Consider the following 18547-nt stretch of genomic DNA (forward strand, 5'->3'; position numbering starts at 1 on the left):
GCTGTGCTGCAGGGATGCTGTGAGTGGGACACTTGAAATGGTGGTGACCACACACCTCCGGGCTTTGGGTGGTGGGATCCTTCTTCCCAGTGCCAGCACCCCGGCAGGTTAAGGTCCTGCTCCCAGCCTGGCCTGCATGGACCCTTGGCTGGGGGTGTCTTTTTGTGCTGGGCCCTTTGCCCAAGGTCCCCCCTTGGCTGGCCCCAGTTGCTCACTACACCTGGCTCTCTGGCTCCAGCTCCGCTCCCAGCACGGGCTCTGCTCTCTCTGCGCTGTGCCTCTGGCTCTCTGGCTGCAGTTCCGCTCCCAGCACGGGGTCTGCTCTCCCTGGGCTGTGCCTCTGGCTCTCTGGCTGCAGCTCCGCTCCCAGCACAGGGTCTGCTCTCTCTGCGCTGTGCCTCTGGCTCTCTGGCTGCAGCTCCGCTCCCAGCACGGGGTCTGCTCTCTCTGGGATGTGCCTCTGGCTCTCTAGCTGCAACTCCGCTCCCAGCACAGGAGCTGCTCTCCCTGGGCTGTGCCTCTGGCTCTCTGGCTGCAGCTCCACTCCCAGCACAGGGTCTGCTCTCTCTGGGATGTGCCTCTGGCTCTCTGGCTGCAGCTCCGCTCCCAGCACGGGTCTGCTCTCTCTGCGCTGTGCCTCTGGCTCTCTGGCTGCAGCTCTGCTCCCAGCACGGGGTCTGCTCTCTCTGCGCTGTGCCTCTGGCTCTCTGGCTGCAGCTCCGCTCCCAGCACAGGGTCTGCTCTCTCTGCGCTGTGCCTCTGGCTCTCTGGCTGCAGCTCCGCTCCCAGCACGGGGTCTGCTCTCTCTGGGATGTGCCTCTGGCTCTCTAGCTGCAACTCCGCTCCCAGCACAGGAGCTGCTCTCCCTGGGCTGTGCCTCTGGCTCTCTGGCTGCAGCTCCACTCCCAGCACAGGGTCTGCTCTCTCTGGGATGTGCCTCTGGCTCTCTGGCTGCAGCTCTGTTCCCAGCACAGGATCTGCTCTCTCTGGGCTGTGCCTCTGGCTCTCTGGCTCCAGCTCCGCTCCCAGCACAGGATCTGCTCTCTCTGCGCTGTGCCTGTGGCTCTCTGGCTGCAGCTCCGCTCCCAGCACAGGGTCTGCTCTCCCTGGGCTGTGTCTCTGGCCCCTCTGGCTGCAGCTCCGCTCCCAGCACAGGATCTGCTCTCCCTGGGCTGTGCCTCTGGCTCCAGCTCTGCTCCCAGCACAGGATCTGCTCTCCCTGGGCTGTGCCTCTGGCTCTCTGGCTGCAGCTCCGCTCCCAGCACAGGATCTGCTCTCTCTGCGCTGTGCCTCTGGCCCCTCTGGATCTGGCCTGGCTCTGTTCTCCAGCTCAGCTTGGGCCCCTGCTTCCTCCTTTGCTCGGCCCCCCTCCCTCTGCCTCCGGCACATTCCTGCTCACACGGAGGACGGGACCCACCCTGGCCTTCTGTCTTCCTGATTAGCCGGCCTGCCCTGTCAATCAGGCTGACCTGGAGCATTGGCCTCTTGCCATTGTTCCTGGGGACTGTCAGTCTCAGGGTCCTGATTTGCCATCGATCCCTCCCCTTTTAGTGCTGGGAGCTAGCAACCATAACACCCCCACTGAATGTTAGTAAGGGGGCAACAGTCCCCTTACACGTGCAACTCTGGCACGCGCCCTGAGTGCAGCAGCGCCAGTCTGGTCTGGAGCAGGGCAGCATGTTAGGATCAGTTGGCAGAGCTCCCTTGTACAGTTACCCTCATTCACACCAGCTGGGATCTGGGCCCATTGACCCCAGTGGAGCCATGGCCCATTCACACCAGCTGGGATCTGGGCCCCATTGACTCCAGTGGAGCCACAGCCCATTCACACCAGCTGGGATCTGGGCCCCATTGACTCCAGTGGAGCCACAGCCCATTCACACCAGCTGGGATCTGGCCCCATTGACTCCAGTGGAGCCACAGCCCATTCACACCAGCTGGGATCTGGGCCCATTCACACCAGCTGGGATCTGGGCCCATTCACACCAGTGGAGCCACAGCCCATTCACACCAGCTGGGATCTGGGCCTGTAATCGGTCGGTCGGGGCTCGACCCTCCAGCAGGCAGGAGGGGAGCCGCACTGACTCACTTCTGTTTGCCTGCTAGCCTGTAGGAGTCACTGGGAACAACGTTAGATCGCCGGGCCCTCTGGAGCAGGGCCGGGCCACGGCAGAACAACTAGGCCCAGGCCCTCTGGAGCAGGGCCGGGCCACGGCAGAACAACTAGGCCCAGGCCCTCTGGAGCAGGGCCGGGCCACGGCAGAACAACTAGGCCCAGGCCCTCTGGAGCAGGGCCGGGCCACGGCAGAACAACTAGGCCCAGGCCCTCTGGAGCAGGGCCGGGCAACAGAAAGAGGCAGAGCTCAGACCCTCAGGCAGGGCTGAGCACCAGTTCAGTCTGTAAGCCCAAGCCCTCAGTCAGGGCGGGGCAGCAAACCCACAGCTCTAGCTCAGGCCCTCAGGCAGGGGCTGAGCAGCAGTTCAAATCTATAAAGCCCAAGCCCTCAGTCACGGCGGGGCAGCAAAACAGCAGCTCTAGCTCAGACCCTCAGGCAGGGGCTGAGCAGCAACAGCCAAGTGCAGGCTGCTATGCCAGAGCGCTGGGTTGAGGGGGAGACTGCCACCCATGAGTGGGGTGGCAGGGGGGACACAGGCCCACCCACTCCACTGTGTCCCAGCCCAGGGCCCTAGCAGTGGCGTGGACCCGCTGCAGTCAGTGGGGATCCTGGCCGCAACACACTGACATGGGCACCTCAGTGCCCTCAGCCGGACAAGGGTCGGCTACCCCCGGGCTACACTCCATCTCCCCCTCAAGGCCTACCTCATCCGTCGCACCCGGTTCAGGCCAGTCGGTCTGCATCGGCTCCGGGGGGGGGCTTGGCGGCAGGTCCGGCAGCTCCTCTGGGAAGTTGGGCCAGGACTGCTCGGGCGGCTCCTCTGGGTAACAGCAGGGCCGAGGGGGCTCCTCCTCGTAGCGGGCGCTCGGCAATCCTGGGGGCTCCTCCCAGTACAGGCTCCGGGTAGGCTCCGCGGGCTCCTCTGGGTAGTGGGCGCGGGGAAGCTCCGGCCAGGCAGGGCAATTACCTTGGGCCGAGGAGGGCTCCCAGCCAGGAGCTCCTGCAGGCACGTCTGCTCTCGGCGACGGCTGGGTGCTGACTGAGCTTGGGCATGCGCCTTTTCTACTTCCTGCCCCGCCCCTTGACTTCCGGGGGGCGGGGACTGGGGCCGGAAGTTCCGCCCACTGTGGTGTTGGCAGGGCAGCTCCCTCTGCCGGGCAGGAGGGGAGCCACACCGACTCACTACAGGGCCCCATTGACCCCAGTGGAGCCACAGCCCATTCACACCAGCTGGGATCTGGGCCCATTGAACCCAGTGGAGCCACGGCCCATTCACACCAGCTGGGATCTGGGGGGAGCCGTGTTAGTCTGTATCCCAAAAAACAACCAGGAGTCTGGTGGCACCTTAAAGACTAACAGATTTACTTGTGCATAAGCTTTTGTGGGTAAAAAAACCCCACTTCTTCACATGCCTGGAGTGAGTTACAGCTGCAGGCGTTATATAGTGACACATGGAGAGAAGGGAGTTACCTCACAAGTGGAGACCCAGTGCTGACAGGGCCAATTCGATCAGGGTGGATGTGATCCACTCCCAATAACAGATGAGGAGGTGTCAATTCCAGGAGAGGCAAAGCTGCTTCTGTGATGAGCCAGCCACTCCCAGGCCCTATTCAAGCCCAAATTAATGGTGTTACATTTGCAAATGAATTTTAGTTCTGCTGTTTCTCTTTGACGTCTGTTTCTGAAGGTTTTCTTGTTGCAGGATGGCTCCTTTTAAATCTCTTATAGACTGTCCAGGGAGGGTGACAGGTTTTCCTACTGGCTTTTCCATGGTACCATTCCTGATGTCCGATTTGTGTCCATTTATTCCTTTACGTAGGGACTGTCGGGGTTGGCCAGGGTACGTGGCAGGGGGGCATTGCTGGCACATGAACAAAATATACTTGAACAAAAAAAAACTGTCCTCACCCGCTCTCAGGCCGTGAAATTCCCGCTTTCCGGCCAGCCGGGTCCCGCCGCGGCGCGAAGACCTCACCCGCTCCCAGGCCGTGAAATTCCCGCTTTCGGCCAGCCGGGTCCCACCGCGGCGCGAAGTCCTCACCCGCTCTCAGGCCGTGAAATTCCTGCTTTCCAGCCAGCCGGGTCCCGCCGCGGCGCGAAGACCTCACCCGCTCTCAGGCCGTGAAATTCCCGCTTTCCGGCCAGCCGGGTCCCGCCACGGCGTGAAGACCTCACCCGCTCTCAGGCCGTGAAATTCCCGCTTTCCAGCCAGCCGGGTCCCGCCGCGGCGCGAAGACCTCACCCGCTCTCAGGCCGTGAAATTCCTGCTTTCCAGCCAGCCGGGTCCCGCCGCGGCGCGAAGACCTCACCCGCTCTCAGGCCGTGAAATTCCTGCTTTCCGGCCAGCCGGATCCCGCCACGGCGTGAAGACCTCACCCTCTCCCAGGCCGTGAAATTCCCGCTTTCCAGCCAGCCGGGTCCCGCCGCGGCGCGAAGACCTCACCCGCTCTCAGGCCGTGAAATTCCTGCTTTCCGGCCAGCCGGGTCCCGCCGCGGCGCGAAGACCTCACCCGCTCTCAGGCCGTGAAATTCCTGCTTTCCGGCCAGCCGGATCCCGCCACGGCGTGAAGACCTCACCCTCTCCCAGGCCGTGAAATTCCCGCTTTCCGGCCAGCCGGGTCCCGCCGCGGCGCGAAGACCTCACCCGCTCTCAGGCCGTGAAATTCCTGCTTTCCGGCCAGCCGGGTCCCTTGTGGCGCGAAGACCTCACCGCTCTCAGGCCGTGAAATTCCGCTTTCCGGCCAGCCGGGTCCCGCCCGCGGCGAAGACCTCACCGCTCTCAGGCCGTGAAATTCCTGCTTTCCGGCCAGCCGGGTCCCTTGTGGCGAAGACCTCACCGCTCTCAGGCCGTGAAATTCCAGCTTTCCTGCCAGCCGGTTCCCGCCCCGGCTTGAAGACCTCACCCTCTCCCAGGCCGTGAAATTCCCGCTTTCCGGCCAGCCGGGTCCCGCCGCGGCGCTAAGACCTCACCCGCTCTGAGGCCGTGAAATTCCCGCTTTCAGCCAGCCGGGTCCCGCCGCGGCGCGAAGACCTCACCCGCGCTCAGGCCGGGAAATTCCGGCTTTCCGGCCAGCCTGGTCCCGCCGCGGGGCGAAGTCCTCACCCGCTCTCAGGCCGTGAAATTCCCGCTTTCCGGCCAGCCGGGTCCCGCCACGGCGTGAAGACCTCACCCGCTCTCAGGCCGTGAAATTCCCGCTTTCCGGCCAGCCGGGTCCCGCCGCGGCGCGAAGACCTCACCCGCTCTCAGGCAGAGTAATTCCCGCTTTCCGGCCAGCCGGGTCCCGCCCGCGGCGAAGACCTCACCGCTCTCAGGCCGTGAAATTCCGCTTTCCGGCCAGCCGGGTCCGCTGCGGCGCGACGACCTCACCCGCTCTCAGGCCGTGAAATTCCCGCTTTCCGGCCAGCCGGGTCCCGCCGCGGCGCGAAGACCTCACCCGCTCTCAGGCCGTGAAATTCCCGCTTTCCGGCCAGCCGGGTCCCGCTGCGGCGCGACGACCTCACCCGCTCTCAGGCCGTGAAATTCCCGCTTTCCGGCCAGCTGGGTCCTGCCACGGCGCGAAGACCTCACCCGCTCTCAGGCCGTGAAATTCCCGCTTTCCGGCCAGCCGGGTCCCGCCGCGGCGCGAAGACCTCACCCGCTCTCAGGCCGTGAAATTCCCGTTTTCCAGCCAGCCGGGTCCCGCCGCGGCGCGAAGACCTCACCCGCTCTCAGGCCGTGAAATTCCCGCTTTCCGGCCAGCCGGGTCCCGCCGCGGCGCGAAGACCTCACCCTCTCTCAGGCCGTGAAATTCCTGCTTTCCAGCCAGCCGGGTCCGCCCGCGGCGAAGACCTCACCCTCTCTCAGGCCGTGAAATTCCCGCTTTCCGGCCAGCCTGGTCCCGCCGCGGGGCGAAGTCCTCACCCGCTCTCAGGCCGTGAAATTCCCGCTTTCCGGCCAGCCGGGTCCGCCACGGCGTGAAGACCTCACCGCTCTCAGGCCGTGAAATTCCGCTTTCCGGCCAGCCGGGTCCGCCCGCGGCGAAGACCTCACCCGCTCTCAGGCCGTGAAATTCCCGCTTTCCGGCCAGCTGGGTCCTGCCACGGCGCGAAGACCTCACCCGCTCTGAGGCCGTGAAATTCCCGCTTTCCGGCCAGCCGGGTCCCGCTGCGGCGCGAAGTCCTCACCCGCTCTCAGGCCGTGAAATTCCCGCTTTCCGGCCAGCTGGGTCCTGCCACGGCGCGAAGACCTCACCCGCTCTCAGGCCGTGAAATTCCCGCTTTCCGGCCAGCCGGGTCCCGCCGCGGCGCGAAGACCTCACCCGCTCTCAGGCCGTGAAATTCCCGCTTTCCGGCCAGCCGGGTCCCGCCGCGACGGTCACCAGTTCGCTGGTATCGGCGGGGGCCAGAATGGGCTGATTGCTCGGCGCGATTTTCTAGCAGGGCGTGTCCGGGAGCTGCCCGGCCTGGCTTCCAATAGCCCTGCTGGTTTTGAACTCTCTCCATTCCCAGGCCGCCGGGATTTCTACCCAGGACGGTCTCTTTACACAGCTGGTGCTGCTGTCCGAATCCCCCCGCCCCCCGCTGGAAAATTACAATGAAAATTAAACAAATATTATTGAAAGTTTCAATGGAAAAATGCCAATTTTCATCAACAAACATTTTCCCCCCAATTTGGGGGGAGGGAGGGGTCTGAAAAACAAGCGTTTGGGGGGGACGCTGATGCCTGGTGCAGTCGTGTCTCCTGTGGGGAACGTTTCCAGCCAGGCCTGCGGGCGAGGCCCGTGGGGCTGGGAATCCGACCGACGCCGTCTCTGCTCGTTCAGTTCCTGCTCCTGCTCCTGGTCAAACTCCACCCGGGGGTGTGTACAGATCACTTCCTCCTTCCCCGCACCATGGATCTCTGGCCCGGCTTCACCTTCCCGCTGATCCTGCTCACGGCCTGCTTGCTGCTTCTGCTGTGGAGGGGGCACCAGGCCAGGCGGAGGAGCCTCCCCCCGGGCCCCCGCCCGCTGCCCCTCCTGGGCAATTTGCCGCAGTTGTGGGGACCGTCGTTGTTAGGATCCCTGCGGGGGGTGAGTTCAGTCCTGAGTGACTCCTTCCCCTCCGCCCCAAGGAGAAGGAGCCGTCGGGCTCCAGGGGGTTGGCTCAGGGTGGCAGAGGGAGACACAACCCCGAGTACAGGGACTCGCTCTGCCTGGCGTGTCGGGGGCCGGCGGAGGGGGAGGCTGCCCCCGGCTCCTCCTAGAACCAGCAGCCCGGAGCTGGGGGGCAGCAGCTTCTCCTGAATCCAGCGTAACCCGCAAAGGGCCCAGCCACCCTGGGCTGCCGCTTCCCTGCGCCCACGTGGGCGGAGAGGCGGGAGATTCCGACAGGCCAATCTGGGCGCGGGCAGATCTGTAGCTGGTGTAAATAGAGCTGTGCTGATTTACACCCGCTGAGGCTCTGGCCCCGGGCGTGTCCTTTCGTTGTAACCCAGAGCGGATCTGAAGCAAGTTTCTCTGGTTGGTTGGGTTTTTCCACCTTGTGGAAAATTTTGACTTTTTGTCAAAAAGTGAAAAGCTCTGGGGTGTTGGCAACTGAAAACCAAACGTTTCCAGCCCCATCTGTCCGGGCTTCTCCAATCTGCACATTTGTGTTTGGTCAAAAACAACCAGGAAAAATAACATTTGGGCGGAAGTTTTTCGACCAGCCCACGGCCCAGTGCGTGGCCACGGATGAACCAGTTTGCTTTGGTGCCTCAGTTTCCCTGTCTCTAGAACAGGGTCACCCGCCCGCTGCCACCCGGGGTTAAGTGCTAAACGTCGTCCCAGCGTATGCACGCGTAGGAGACCCAAGTATCCGAAAGTAACATCCACTTCCCCGCTGCAGCTCAGAGACAAGTACGGCCCCGTGTTCACCATCTACCTGGGGTCGCAGCGGGCCGTGGTGCTGTGGGGCTACGAGGCGGTGAAGGAAGCCCTGGTGGACCAAGCGGAGGAGTTCGGTGGCCGAGAGGGGTTAGCTCTTGTGGAGAGGACCAGCAAGGGCAATGGTGAGGAACAGTCTGGTTCACGGCGTCACGGCAGCTCAGGTCGGGATTCAGCGTCCTTGGCTGCTGACAGAAAACCCCAAAGGCCCCCAGCCCCGGACCAAAGCAACCCCAAGGTGAAATCCAGATGACACCCTCGCCCCCAGCAGAGGTTTCACCCCACAAAGGAGCCTCAGCACAGGGCCTGGAGTCCACGGGGGGCTTTGCTCCTGCTATCGATTTCCCCAGGGGAGCGCTCAGGCACTCTCCTCGCGGGTGTCGGAGACGGAGACACAGACGGAAGGGGGTGTGCGGAGACACAGAAACCCTGTGATTCTCCCCGACTGAGCCTGGGCCAGCCCCAACCATTCAAAATTTCATGAGCCAGCTGCCAAAAACCCAGAGGTGTTTTTTTAAAGCCAAACCACCGGCTATTTTAATAACAACAAATTTCAGGTCCTTTTCTTTCACCTCCTGTTTTCTGAGCCTCTAGGGGTCACCTTTTCAAGCTTTTCCCCCCACATCTATTAGGGGTAGGAACTTCTTTAAATAAAAGCTGAGGTTCTCCGCTAGTCACAGGACTCCAGGAGCTGGAGCTTTAAGGAAAAGCTCCCAAAGCCGCGAAAAACAGCAGCACGGCGTTTTAGCCACGATCTCTTGCAGAACTTTTCTCTGCAGCGATGGGCGGGGGAAGCTCGTTTCCGGCGCAGGGCTGAGACTTGGGAGGCGCGTGCCCACCGAGTGCCTTTCTGTGCTCAGGGCTTTTCTTCAGCAACGGGGAGACGTGGCGGCAGCTGCGCCGATTTGCCCTTAGCACCCTGAGGAATTTCGGGATGGGGAAGCGGAGCATCGAGGAGCGGATCCAGGAGGAAGTCCAGTACCTGCTGGAGGAGTGCAGGAAGACGGAAGGTATCCTGGCTTTGGTATTTTCCAAGAACCGGGCTTGGTCCAACGTGGGTGATGAATTGTCTCGCACTTCCCCCCCGGTTCCTTGTCCCATGACTCCAGACTCCCGGGAATTCCCACCTCCTTTTCCCTGTGTTCTTACTCGAGCTCGGGGGTTGCCCAGGGAAAATTTTGACTGTAAAATATCCTTTCAAAATGATGCTGCAGGGCCTCATGGGAATTGTAGTTCGGGTCCTTCATGTTCTCATTCTCCTCTACAGCCTGGGCAATCTGGCCAGACTACGCCTCCCACAATGCATCACTTTCTCCCCTCTTGGTGGGGGGCTTGTGTCCAAGCCCTGGTGCATCATGGGAGATGTAGTCCCATCAGAGAGCCAGGCCAAGAGAAGAAAACGGAAGCATGAGGCACCTGGACTACACATCCCAGGAGTAAGGTGACCAGAGGTCCCGTTTTTAAAGGGACAGTCCCATTTTGGGGGGATTTTTCTTATATAGGCGCCTATTACCCCCCATCCCCTGTCCCGTTTTTTCACCGTTGCTGTCTGGGCACCTACCCAGGAGGCACCACAGCACCAATACTTCTTTTGGGGGGGACAAAATATCAGAATCAGAAATTTGTTGTTTTTGCAACAAATTTCACTTTGTTGGAAGCCCAATTTTCCATCCAAAAACGGTTTGGGGAATTTTTGGACCAGGCCTCACCAGTAAATCCCGTCTCCGGAGCGTACGGCGAGACCCCAGCCACGGCCCAGGCCCCCCGCGCTGCGAGCGCTGAACAAACACGGAACAGGGAGCTGGCAGGCTAAGGCACAGGGGTCCCCTTTACTCACACGAGGAGGCCAGGTGACATCAGTGGCTGACGTCCTCCCCGCCCCTCGCCAAACCTGGCACCAGGGTTAGCACAGCGCTAGCTCTGCTGGAGCCGTGGGGGATCTGGGCAACCCACCCGCAGCCCTGCGGCCCACTGAACTCTGCCCCAGCCTCTGCCCAGGGAAAGCAGAGAGGCCAGGAGCTCGGGGAGCGGCAGGCGAGGAGAACGGCGAGAAAGGCTGAGCGAGGAGGTTGGATTTCAGCTGGAAGGGGCATGGGAACCAGGGCTGGGGCTTCAGGAGTGGGAGAGGCACCGCCCAAGCAGAGATTCAGGGCCTGGTTTTGATGCAAGCCATGTGCACCTCCCCCACTGCAGCAGCCCTGGGGCTGCTCTAAGTTACGCCCCTGCTGCCACAGGGCAAGGTGGGATCTCCGGAGTGCAGACCCGCTCCAGCTCTGCCCCTGGCATTTGAGGCTGGCGTGGAGGAGGCTCTCCACGGCCGTGTGCCCAGGCTCTGTGCGCTGGGAGGGGGGGCTTCCTCTGCTCCTCCAGCCCCATTGCACCAGTGGGACCGAGCCCCACGACTAAGCGGCTCTCGGCCCTTGCTGCCAGGGACGCCCTTGGACCCCACCTTCATGCTGCGACGCTCCGTCTCCAACGTCATCTGCTCCGTGGTCTTCGGGGCGCGGTTCAGCTACGAGGATGAGGAGTTCCAGACGCTGCTCGGCCTGATCCAGGCAAACTTCCGGCGCGTGGACACCGTCTGGGTGCAGGTAGGAGCCGCTGCGGGGTGGGGTAGTGAGGCCCGGCCCTTTGCATCCCCCCAGGTGGGTTGTCAGCAGGGACTGGATCGGAGAGCTCCAGCCCCAGTGCACAGGCCGCTCTGCCGCTTGAGCTAAAGGAGCGGCTCCCTCAGCTGGTAGCGGTAGTAGCTCATATCTGCTCTGTGGATCAGCCAATAGAGGGGGAAAGGTCGTTGCTGCCGAGACCCCGGCCAAGATCGGGGCCCCATCAGACCAGGCGCTGCCCAGATCCCGGGCGAGATCCGGGCCCCGTCGGGCCGGGCGCCGCCCAGACCCCGGCCGAGATCGGGGCCCCGTCGGGCCGGGCGCCGCCCAGACCCCGGCCGAGATCTAATCCTGTCCTCCAACCCCTCCCAGCTGGGTGTCACCGCAGATTTTCCAAGCACCAGCATCAAACAGGAATTGAACCCCACTGGCCTGAGCATGCACCGCCCCCCCCCCCAGCCTCCTGCCCCAGAGCCGCGGGCAGACGCCCCGATACACAGGCCTGGCTTGAGCCATCCCAGCTCTCTCCACTTGCTTTGGAGTTTAGGGGTCACTGATTAATCACCCCAGGCCTAAGGGTGCTTAGCCCCCTCCCCCACCTAGATGCTGCTTGGTTCCCCCAACAGCTGCTTAACCACCTCCCCCGGCCCCACTTAACACCCCCCAGGCCTAGGCATGGCTGCAGGGGACCTCAGTGGTGCCCTCGGCCTCGTGCTGAGCCCTCTGCTCCGGGGGATCTCGCCCCACGCGCGAGGGAATCGCTTGGCACCCACTGCGACCCCTTCGTTACGCCCGGCAGCTCTACAACCTCTTCCCGGCCGTCATGAACCACCTGCCCGGCCCTCACAACCGGCTCTTCGAGAACTTCGAGGAGCAGAAGCGCTACGTGGCCGGGGTCGTCCGGAAGCACAAAGAGACCCTGGACCCTGCCTCCCCGCGGGACTACACGGACGCCTTCCTCATCCGGATGCAGCAGGTCAGGGCCCTTAGCAGCAGTGACGGCAGGGCTGGCCCCTCACCGGCTGCCACTCCTAGGTTCTTTGACTGCAAGGCCAGACGGTCCTAGTGTGATCATCTAGTCTGACCTCCTGTGTAAACCAGGCCTGGGTTGGTTAAACCAGATTAGCCCAACTGGGACGAAGCCCCCGTGTAGACACATTGATCTGGTTTAGCTTCCACCTGTTCCTATCGCTAAGGCCGGTTGGGAATTCAGCGAGAAAAACATTTGATTGCTGAGAAATGCCCATTTGGCAAAACCTTCACTATCTCTAGCTTGCTTCTTGCTTGCAAATATATACACCTGCCCCTGGAAATTTCCACTGCTTGCATCCGAAGAAGTGGGTATTCACCCATGAAAGCTCATGCTGCAAAACTTCTGTTAGTCTATAAGGTGCCACAGGATTCTTTGCTGGTTCCACAGGAAAGGGTCGGTTTCAAGGAATTTCTCAATGTAGAAAAAATATGAAGGTTCAAAATTGTGCGTATGCCCCGTTTCCAAATGAAATTTTTCAGTTTTCCAGCTGAACGTGACATTTTGTTTTGAAATTCAAGCTGAGTATTAAATATTTTTTGTTTTTTTTAAAAACAACAAACACTCAAAATTGAAGCAAAACGACCCGTTTTAGTCAGATTTTCAATTCCTGAAAATGTTCCAAATTTTGACATTTGGGACAGGAAAAAAAAAAAGTCCAAAATCTCGAACATTTTCACAAGACAGGAAACCTGCTTCCCAGCAAGATCTAGGACAGGCTCGGGTGACACTAACCCAAAGAGGGTCTGGTTGCAACCAACATCAGAACAGCTGAATTTATCCAGCGTTATCAGAATATCCACCTTGCTAGTCCATCCTCCCAGAGCTTGAAATCAGGCGCTCGATAAAGCCGCAGTTCTGCCCTGCAAGGGACTCACGACCTCTCCTCTGCAACCCTTGTCTCTAGGAGGAAAACAATCCGGACACCAAATTCCACCACGAAAATTTGATCCTCTCGGCACTGGATTTATTTTTCGCGGGCACGGAAACCACCAGCACCACGCTGAGATACGGGCTGTTGATTCTGCTGAAGTATCCTCACGTCACAGGTCTTTACTAGATCTGCCTAGGGGCTCCGGCTGGCTGCTTCACAAACAGCCCCCACCCAGCACCCTGGGGAAACAAAATAGCCTCCCTGGGAACCCTGCATCGGCAGAACTTTCCCCGTCCAAGCACCGTGTCACTCCTGCGGCGCCTCCTGCTGGTGACTTCCGGGAATTAGCTCGTTCCAGCTCCGGAGCGCCCTCAGCAGGCCGGTGATCTGCCTGTCCTCCGGCCCCCGTGTCCCTCCCTGGACCCGGTGCCCCTTTAACTGGGGTGCTGCCCCTGACAGTACCCCACCGATCTGGGTCTCCCCCTCCCAGGGGAACCCCCAACCCACTATCCCACCTCGCCTCAGTCCTTAGCCCCCGTTCCCTGGGGCAGACTGCCGTGTATCAGCCACTCATCACAGGCAAAGGGGTCTGGACCTGCTGCCGCTGCCTACCCCTGGGCTGCCCTCTGCAACCCCCGTACCCAGTGGGCCTTACCCAGACCTGCAGCTGGGGGGTTTCCAGGCCAGAGCTGCCCTTGCCTTCCCCCAGCCTGCTCCACCTTAGGTACCCAGGTGCGCTCCCCAGCTCCCTCTAAAGGCAGCGAGAGACCCAGACTGCTCCAGCCCTGCAGTCCCTTCATAGGGCAGCTGAGGCCGTTTGGGGCGTGGCCCCAGCTGCGGCTGTTCCCCCAGCCTGCCAGGCCTCTCCCAGGGCTGGAGCGGGTCACCGCCCCGCTACAGGGGGGTTAAAACAAAGAAAACTTTATTCCTAGGTTCCAGGGCCGGAAGGGACCCCTAGGGCCGTGGAAAGTCCCAGGGAGAAGCCCTCTGAACTGGAGCCGAGCTTTTAGAGAAACAGCCAATCTCGGCTGGAAAATGGCCAGTGATGGAGAAGTCCCCGGCCCTTGGGAAGCCGTCCCACCCGCTAAGGGCCCTGCCTGAAAAAGTGCCACCAAATTTTCAGGCTGATTTTGTTGCGCTTCAGCTGGTGGGGGGCGGGGGGAGGGTGGCCAGACTAAAACAGGGGAAAACCAGCAATTAATAAATCAACAGCACCTGTTAGGTAAGATCCACCCCCCCCCATGCCCCCAGGGTAACTCGACCTTCCATCTCAGCTACAGCTGCGAGTAGAAAGGTTGAGGCAATGTGCTCTAGAACTAGCCGCATCCCTTCTCCGCTGTGCCCCACTTACTGGCTGTTAGCCAAGGCTGGCCAGGTGCAAACCACAGGCAGGTCCATCTCAGGCCCCTACAGGAATTTGGGAGCACAGTGAATACCGCATTGGTAGCAGCTAAGTGGTTGCTCTGCACAGCTGCAGCCCGTGCGGCTCATCATTCCTCTCGCATTGGCGCCTGTCCTGAACACACCTCAGCTCTATGTTCGCACTAAAAACAAGAGTGAACCAGACCCTGCACAAAGCCCTTGCACACAGCACCCAATGCACAGTCACTACCCCTCCTCTTTCTCTGCTTTGGGTTGTGTGCAGAGTCTACTGACCCACCCACACCGGACTGCTGTTCTGGTTATGGTGACCCCTTACCCTGGCCACATTTGGTGCAGCTCTCTTGTCCTTTCATTTCCCAGCTGAGATAAACATGTTTGATTATCCCCAGATTTAAAACCTAACTGATTTTTGACCAACTTGCCCCAAACTGTCACATGAGTAAAATGCAAATGAGGCTTGGCCCATTTGTCCCCATGCTCACCAGCAGATGGCAGCAGAGAGCTCCCACTCCACCCAGCCTCTGTCCACCCAGTGTTCTCAAGCTGCTCCGGGCTGCTCTTCTCCCTGTTCACCAACAGGTGTCAATAGCGAGCGCCCTATTCTCCGGGGCACCAAACACCCCCCCAGAGAGGGGGAACCCAGCGCTGCCCCCAAAGAGCTTCCAGTCTAAACAGCGAAAGGAAGGAAGCCGCGGCCTGGAGATTGTCCCAGCTCACCCAGGAATGGAGCCTGCCACTCCTGACTCCAGCCTGGCTCTCGTGAGCAGGAAGCCATGTCACCAGTCTAAGGACTCGCTTATCCCCTCCCCGGGGCTGTGTATTATGCAGGGCTGGCTGGGACCTGACCCTCGCTCACCTGAGCGTTCACCCATTGCCATCACCATAAGACCAGCCTTGAAGAGCGTTGACGGGCTGGCACTTGAAAACACCAGCACCTCAGGGTAAGGGAACGGCAGGAAAAGTGACCTTCGCCCGGCTCACGTCTTACCTCTTTCGTTGTACAGAAAGAATTCAGGAGGAGATTGAGCGAGTCATCGGCCAGGACCGCGTCCCGTGCATGGAGGACAGGTCCCAGATGCCCTACACTGACGCCGTGATCCATGAGATTCAGAGGTTCGCCGACATCATTCCTCTGGGCGTTCCCCACTCGGTGACCCAGGACACCCGGTTCAGGGGATACGCCATCCCTAAGGTACGCATGACACGGACCCCTTCGTCCTAACCCCGAGCTGGGCGTCTTCTAGCTAGAACGGGGCGGAGCCGGGATGGTTCCGTTCTTGGGTCTTTTCAAAAAGCCGGGGTAAAAAATTGTTTCAGGCTGGACCAAAAATGAACCATTTCTGCAGAGAACTGAAAAGTAAAAAAAGAAAAAGAAAATGGTTTCCGGTCGAACGAAAGGGTTTGTCTCAGTCTGGCCCATTTGGAGATGTTTACATTTCTTTCTGCAATAACAGGACATTTTGAAATGAAAAGTGGTCTCCGGCTGGGAAAAACAACACGTTTCCTTTCAGAACTATTCCAGCGAAACAGAGTTTGTCCGAGTTTTCCCCCAAAGTGACCAATCTGGCACAATGGCCGCGAATTCCCGAACCATTTCAGTGTTGCTGTAGCTGCGTTTTTCACCAAACAAAGGTCCAGACGGAAAGGGTCGGGCGGCTGCCGCTCTGTCCTCGTGGGGGCCGTTCCCCAGCACCCCGCCCCCGGTGTTGGCAGCTGCACTTGTGCAAGGGAGCTGTGGGATCGGACTCATCAGCGTGGTTCACCACCTTTCACGGGTAGAAATGACAGCACGAGGCCTGGTGTAACTTGCTGGCAAAGCTGGTTTTTGCTGCCCCCTAGTGGCTGGTCCCTTCAAGAAGAGCTGCTGCTGGTTTGAGAGTGAGGCTGAAAGTCACGGGTTCAAACCCTGCTAACGACCGCTGTAGGGGGTTGTTACCGTGAAACTGGCATGGTTTAACGAGCGGGGGGTGGTTATAGCACAGCCAAGCCGTGGGGCTAAGGATCCTGCCTTTGGTTATGTAGACTGTAGCTCGCTGGGGCAGGGACCGGCTCTCGCTCTGAGTCTGTGCAGCGCCCGGCACAAGGGAGGCTGCAGGAAGGGCCCATGACCCTGAGCCGGACCAAAGAGCTCTGGGGAGGCAGACGCCGGCCCATCTCTGGGGAAGGAGCAAGGAACCGCTCCTGCATCTGGAGCCGTTTCCGCTAAGCCGGCTGCGGACTCTCCCCCGCAGGGCACGGCCGTGTTTCCCGTCCTGCATTCCGTCCTGCACGACCCCACGCACTTCGAAGACCCGGAGACCTTCGACCCCGGGCATTTCCTGGACGAGGCGGGTGGATTTCAGAAGAACGCGGCGTTCGTGGCCTTCTCTGCAGGTCGGTTCTGGGCTCGCTTCAGCAGCCGCGTTTGCGGGGTGCCCGCCTGGGGGCAGAAGCAGAGCTCCGTCTCCCGGCGGCGCAGTGCCACCCGTGCCGGAAACGCTGCTGTTTGCGAGTCCGCCAGCATAGATCCTGCCCGTGCGCAGGCCTAGGCACCCAGAACGGCCTCGTCTGGGGCGTAGGGCTTGCGTCGGCCCCCTGTGCTGGGTGAACATCAGCAGACGAGCGAGAGCTCGGCGGGACGTGGGAGGGGCGGGTGGCGATGTGGGATTTTTGAAGGACGGGGTCTCCTTGTCTCCCCAGCCCCCTCCAGACTCCAAGCCGGGGAGATGTTCCCTCAGGTCGGTCCCTGCTGGTTCTTCATACAGGAAAACCCACCGCCCCGGGGGCTGAGCAAGGCTCCCACGCTCCGGGGAAGCACCCGATGGTTCGCCCTGGCGTCGGAGCGCCTCCTCTCTTCATTAGCTGGGCAAATTGAAGTCCCCAGGGGACTCCCTGGAGTCCTTGGCTTGTGTGTGGGAAGCTGAACCCAGGTGTGGTCAGGACAGGGCATTAAACCCCCTTGTGCACCACACAGCCTGGAGCTGCCGGGTCTGGGTGTCACTTACAGCAGCCTCAGGGCTGCTCTAATTGATGATCCGCCCCCCTATGGGCCCTGCAGGGCAGGGAATAGCCACAGCAGTGCGCTCTGACCACGCCCCTGATCTGCCCCCTATGGGCCCTATGGGGCAGGGAATAGCCCCAGCGTAGTGCGCTCTGACCACGCCCCTGATCCGCCCCCTATGGGCCCTATGGGGCAGGGAATAGCGCCAGCGCAGTGCGCTCTGACCACGCCCCCAATCCCCCTCTATGGGCCCTACAGGGCAGGAATAGCGCCAGCGCAGTGCGCTCTGACCACGCCCCCAATCCCCCTCTATGGGCCCTACAGGGCAGGAATAGCCCCAGCGTAGTGCGCTCTGACCACGCCCCTGATCCGCCCCCTATGGGCCCTATGGGGCAGGGAATAGCGCCAGCGCAGTGCGCTCTGACCACGCCCCCAATCCCCCTCTATGGGCCCTACAGGGCAGGAATAGCCCCAGTGCAGCGCGTTCCAGCCACGCTCCGATCCGCCCCATGTGCTGGCGGCTGTGCAGGGTGGGTGGGTGGGCAGGGAGGCCCCTCCCCGCTTGGGAGGATTCTGAGGGGCTGGGAATCGGGCCCCGGGGATGTGCATCCACAATCTTCTTTATGGGGGCTACACAAAGCCCCCAAGCAAATAACGCCCGTGGCTCTTGCAGGGAAGCGGGCGTGTCCCGGCGAGGGCCTGGCCCGCATGGAGCTCTTCCTCTTCCTCACCTCCATCCTGCAGCGCTTCACCCTCAGCTCGCCCGTCCGCCCGCAGGACCTCGACGTCACCCCGGAGTACCACGGCTTCGGCAAGGTGCCACGCGGGTACCAGCTGCGGCTCGTCCCCCGCTGAATGCCAGCAGCCGCACCACGGCGGCCAGGCCCGGTGCTCCGGCGCCTGCACCTCGCACAGCGCCTCACACTGGTGCAAAACACTATGGGGGCGAGACAGGAGCATGGCTGTGGAGGAGCCTGCGTGGGTGTGTGAGCCCAGCTGTGTGTGTGTGTGTGTGTGTGTGTGTTCCCCTGCTGGGGGGAGGGGGCAGGGGGGCGAGCCCTGAGTGTGTGTGTGTGTGTGTGTGTGTGTGTGTGTGTACTGCCCCTGCTGGAGGGACTGAGCCCTGCTCTGTGTGTGTGTGTGTGTGTGTGTGTGTGTGTGTGTGTGTGTGTGCAAGGCACGCTAGATACACTGGCCATGTCCGTGGTCTGTCTGAAGACGACTCCCCTTTGGGGAAGAGAAGCGGTTGAAATACAATCCAGTTTCGTTGTGCTCCGAGTGTCTTTTTACATCTTCAGAGGGGAGCCGTGTTTGTCTGTATCAGCCAAAACAACGAGGGTCCTTGTGGCACCTCAGAGACTGGCAAATGTATTTGGGCCTAAGCTTTCGTGGGATGCCTGGAGTGGAACATACAGTAGGAAGATACCCCCCCCCCCCGCCCCAGCCCCGCTATAACGCGCCCCGCTGTAACCCGGATTCGGCTATACCGCGGGAACACAGCGCTCCGGGGGGCGGGGGCGGGGGGGCTGCGCACTCCGGCGGATCAAAGCACGTTCGATATAACGCGGTTTCACCTGTAACGCGGTAAGATTTCTTGGCTCCCGAGGTCCGTTTTTATCGGGGTAGAGGTGTGTGTAACACAGAACATGAAACAATGGGGGGCTGCCATATC

At 61.0% G+C, this 18547-nt stretch overlaps 1 protein-coding gene across 2 annotated transcripts; it reads left to right on the top strand.

The window, feature by feature from the left end:
* The first annotated feature begins 6828 nt into the window (after nucleotides 1–6828).
* Nucleotides 6829–17882, top strand: LOC120388418 (cytochrome P450 2B4-like). 2 transcript variants are annotated; one of them, XM_039510233.1, is made up of 9 exons: nucleotides 6829–7168; nucleotides 7965–8127; nucleotides 8863–9012; nucleotides 10433–10593; nucleotides 11408–11584; nucleotides 12546–12687; nucleotides 14900–15087; nucleotides 16127–16268; nucleotides 17549–17882. In XM_039510233.1, the coding sequence occupies exons 1-9, from the start codon at nucleotides 6989–6991 to the stop codon at nucleotides 17728–17730; spliced, it is 1485 nt and encodes a 494-aa protein (XP_039366167.1). In that variant the 5' UTR covers nucleotides 6829–6988; the 3' UTR covers nucleotides 17731–17882. The 2 variants fall into 2 exon arrangements, with proteins under 2 accessions (XP_039366167.1, XP_039366168.1); XM_039510234.1 differs by having other exon boundaries at nucleotides 6829–7134; nucleotides 7922–8127.
* The last annotated feature ends 665 nt before the right edge of the window (nucleotides 17883–18547 follow it).

Source organism: Mauremys reevesii, linkage group 22 (assembly GCF_016161935.1).
Source record: "Mauremys reevesii isolate NIE-2019 linkage group 22, ASM1616193v1, whole genome shotgun sequence".
In the NCBI taxonomy this organism is placed as follows: domain Eukaryota; kingdom Metazoa; phylum Chordata; order Testudines; family Geoemydidae; genus Mauremys; species Mauremys reevesii.

Excerpts from the sequence above, each read along its gene's own strand:
- LOC120388418 (XM_039510234.1), top strand. The coding sequence starts at position 6,989 with ATGGATCTCTGGCCCGGCTTCACCTTCCCGCTGATCCTGCTCACGGCC. Across the intron at positions 7,135-7,921 it reads CTGGGCAATTTGCCGCAGTT|GAGACCCAAGTATCCGAAAG; the intron begins GTGGGGACCGTC and ends ATGCACGCGTAG. Across the intron at positions 9,013-10,432 it reads GGAGTGCAGGAAGACGGAAG|GGACGCCCTTGGACCCCACC; the intron begins GTATCCTGGCTT and ends CCTTGCTGCCAG.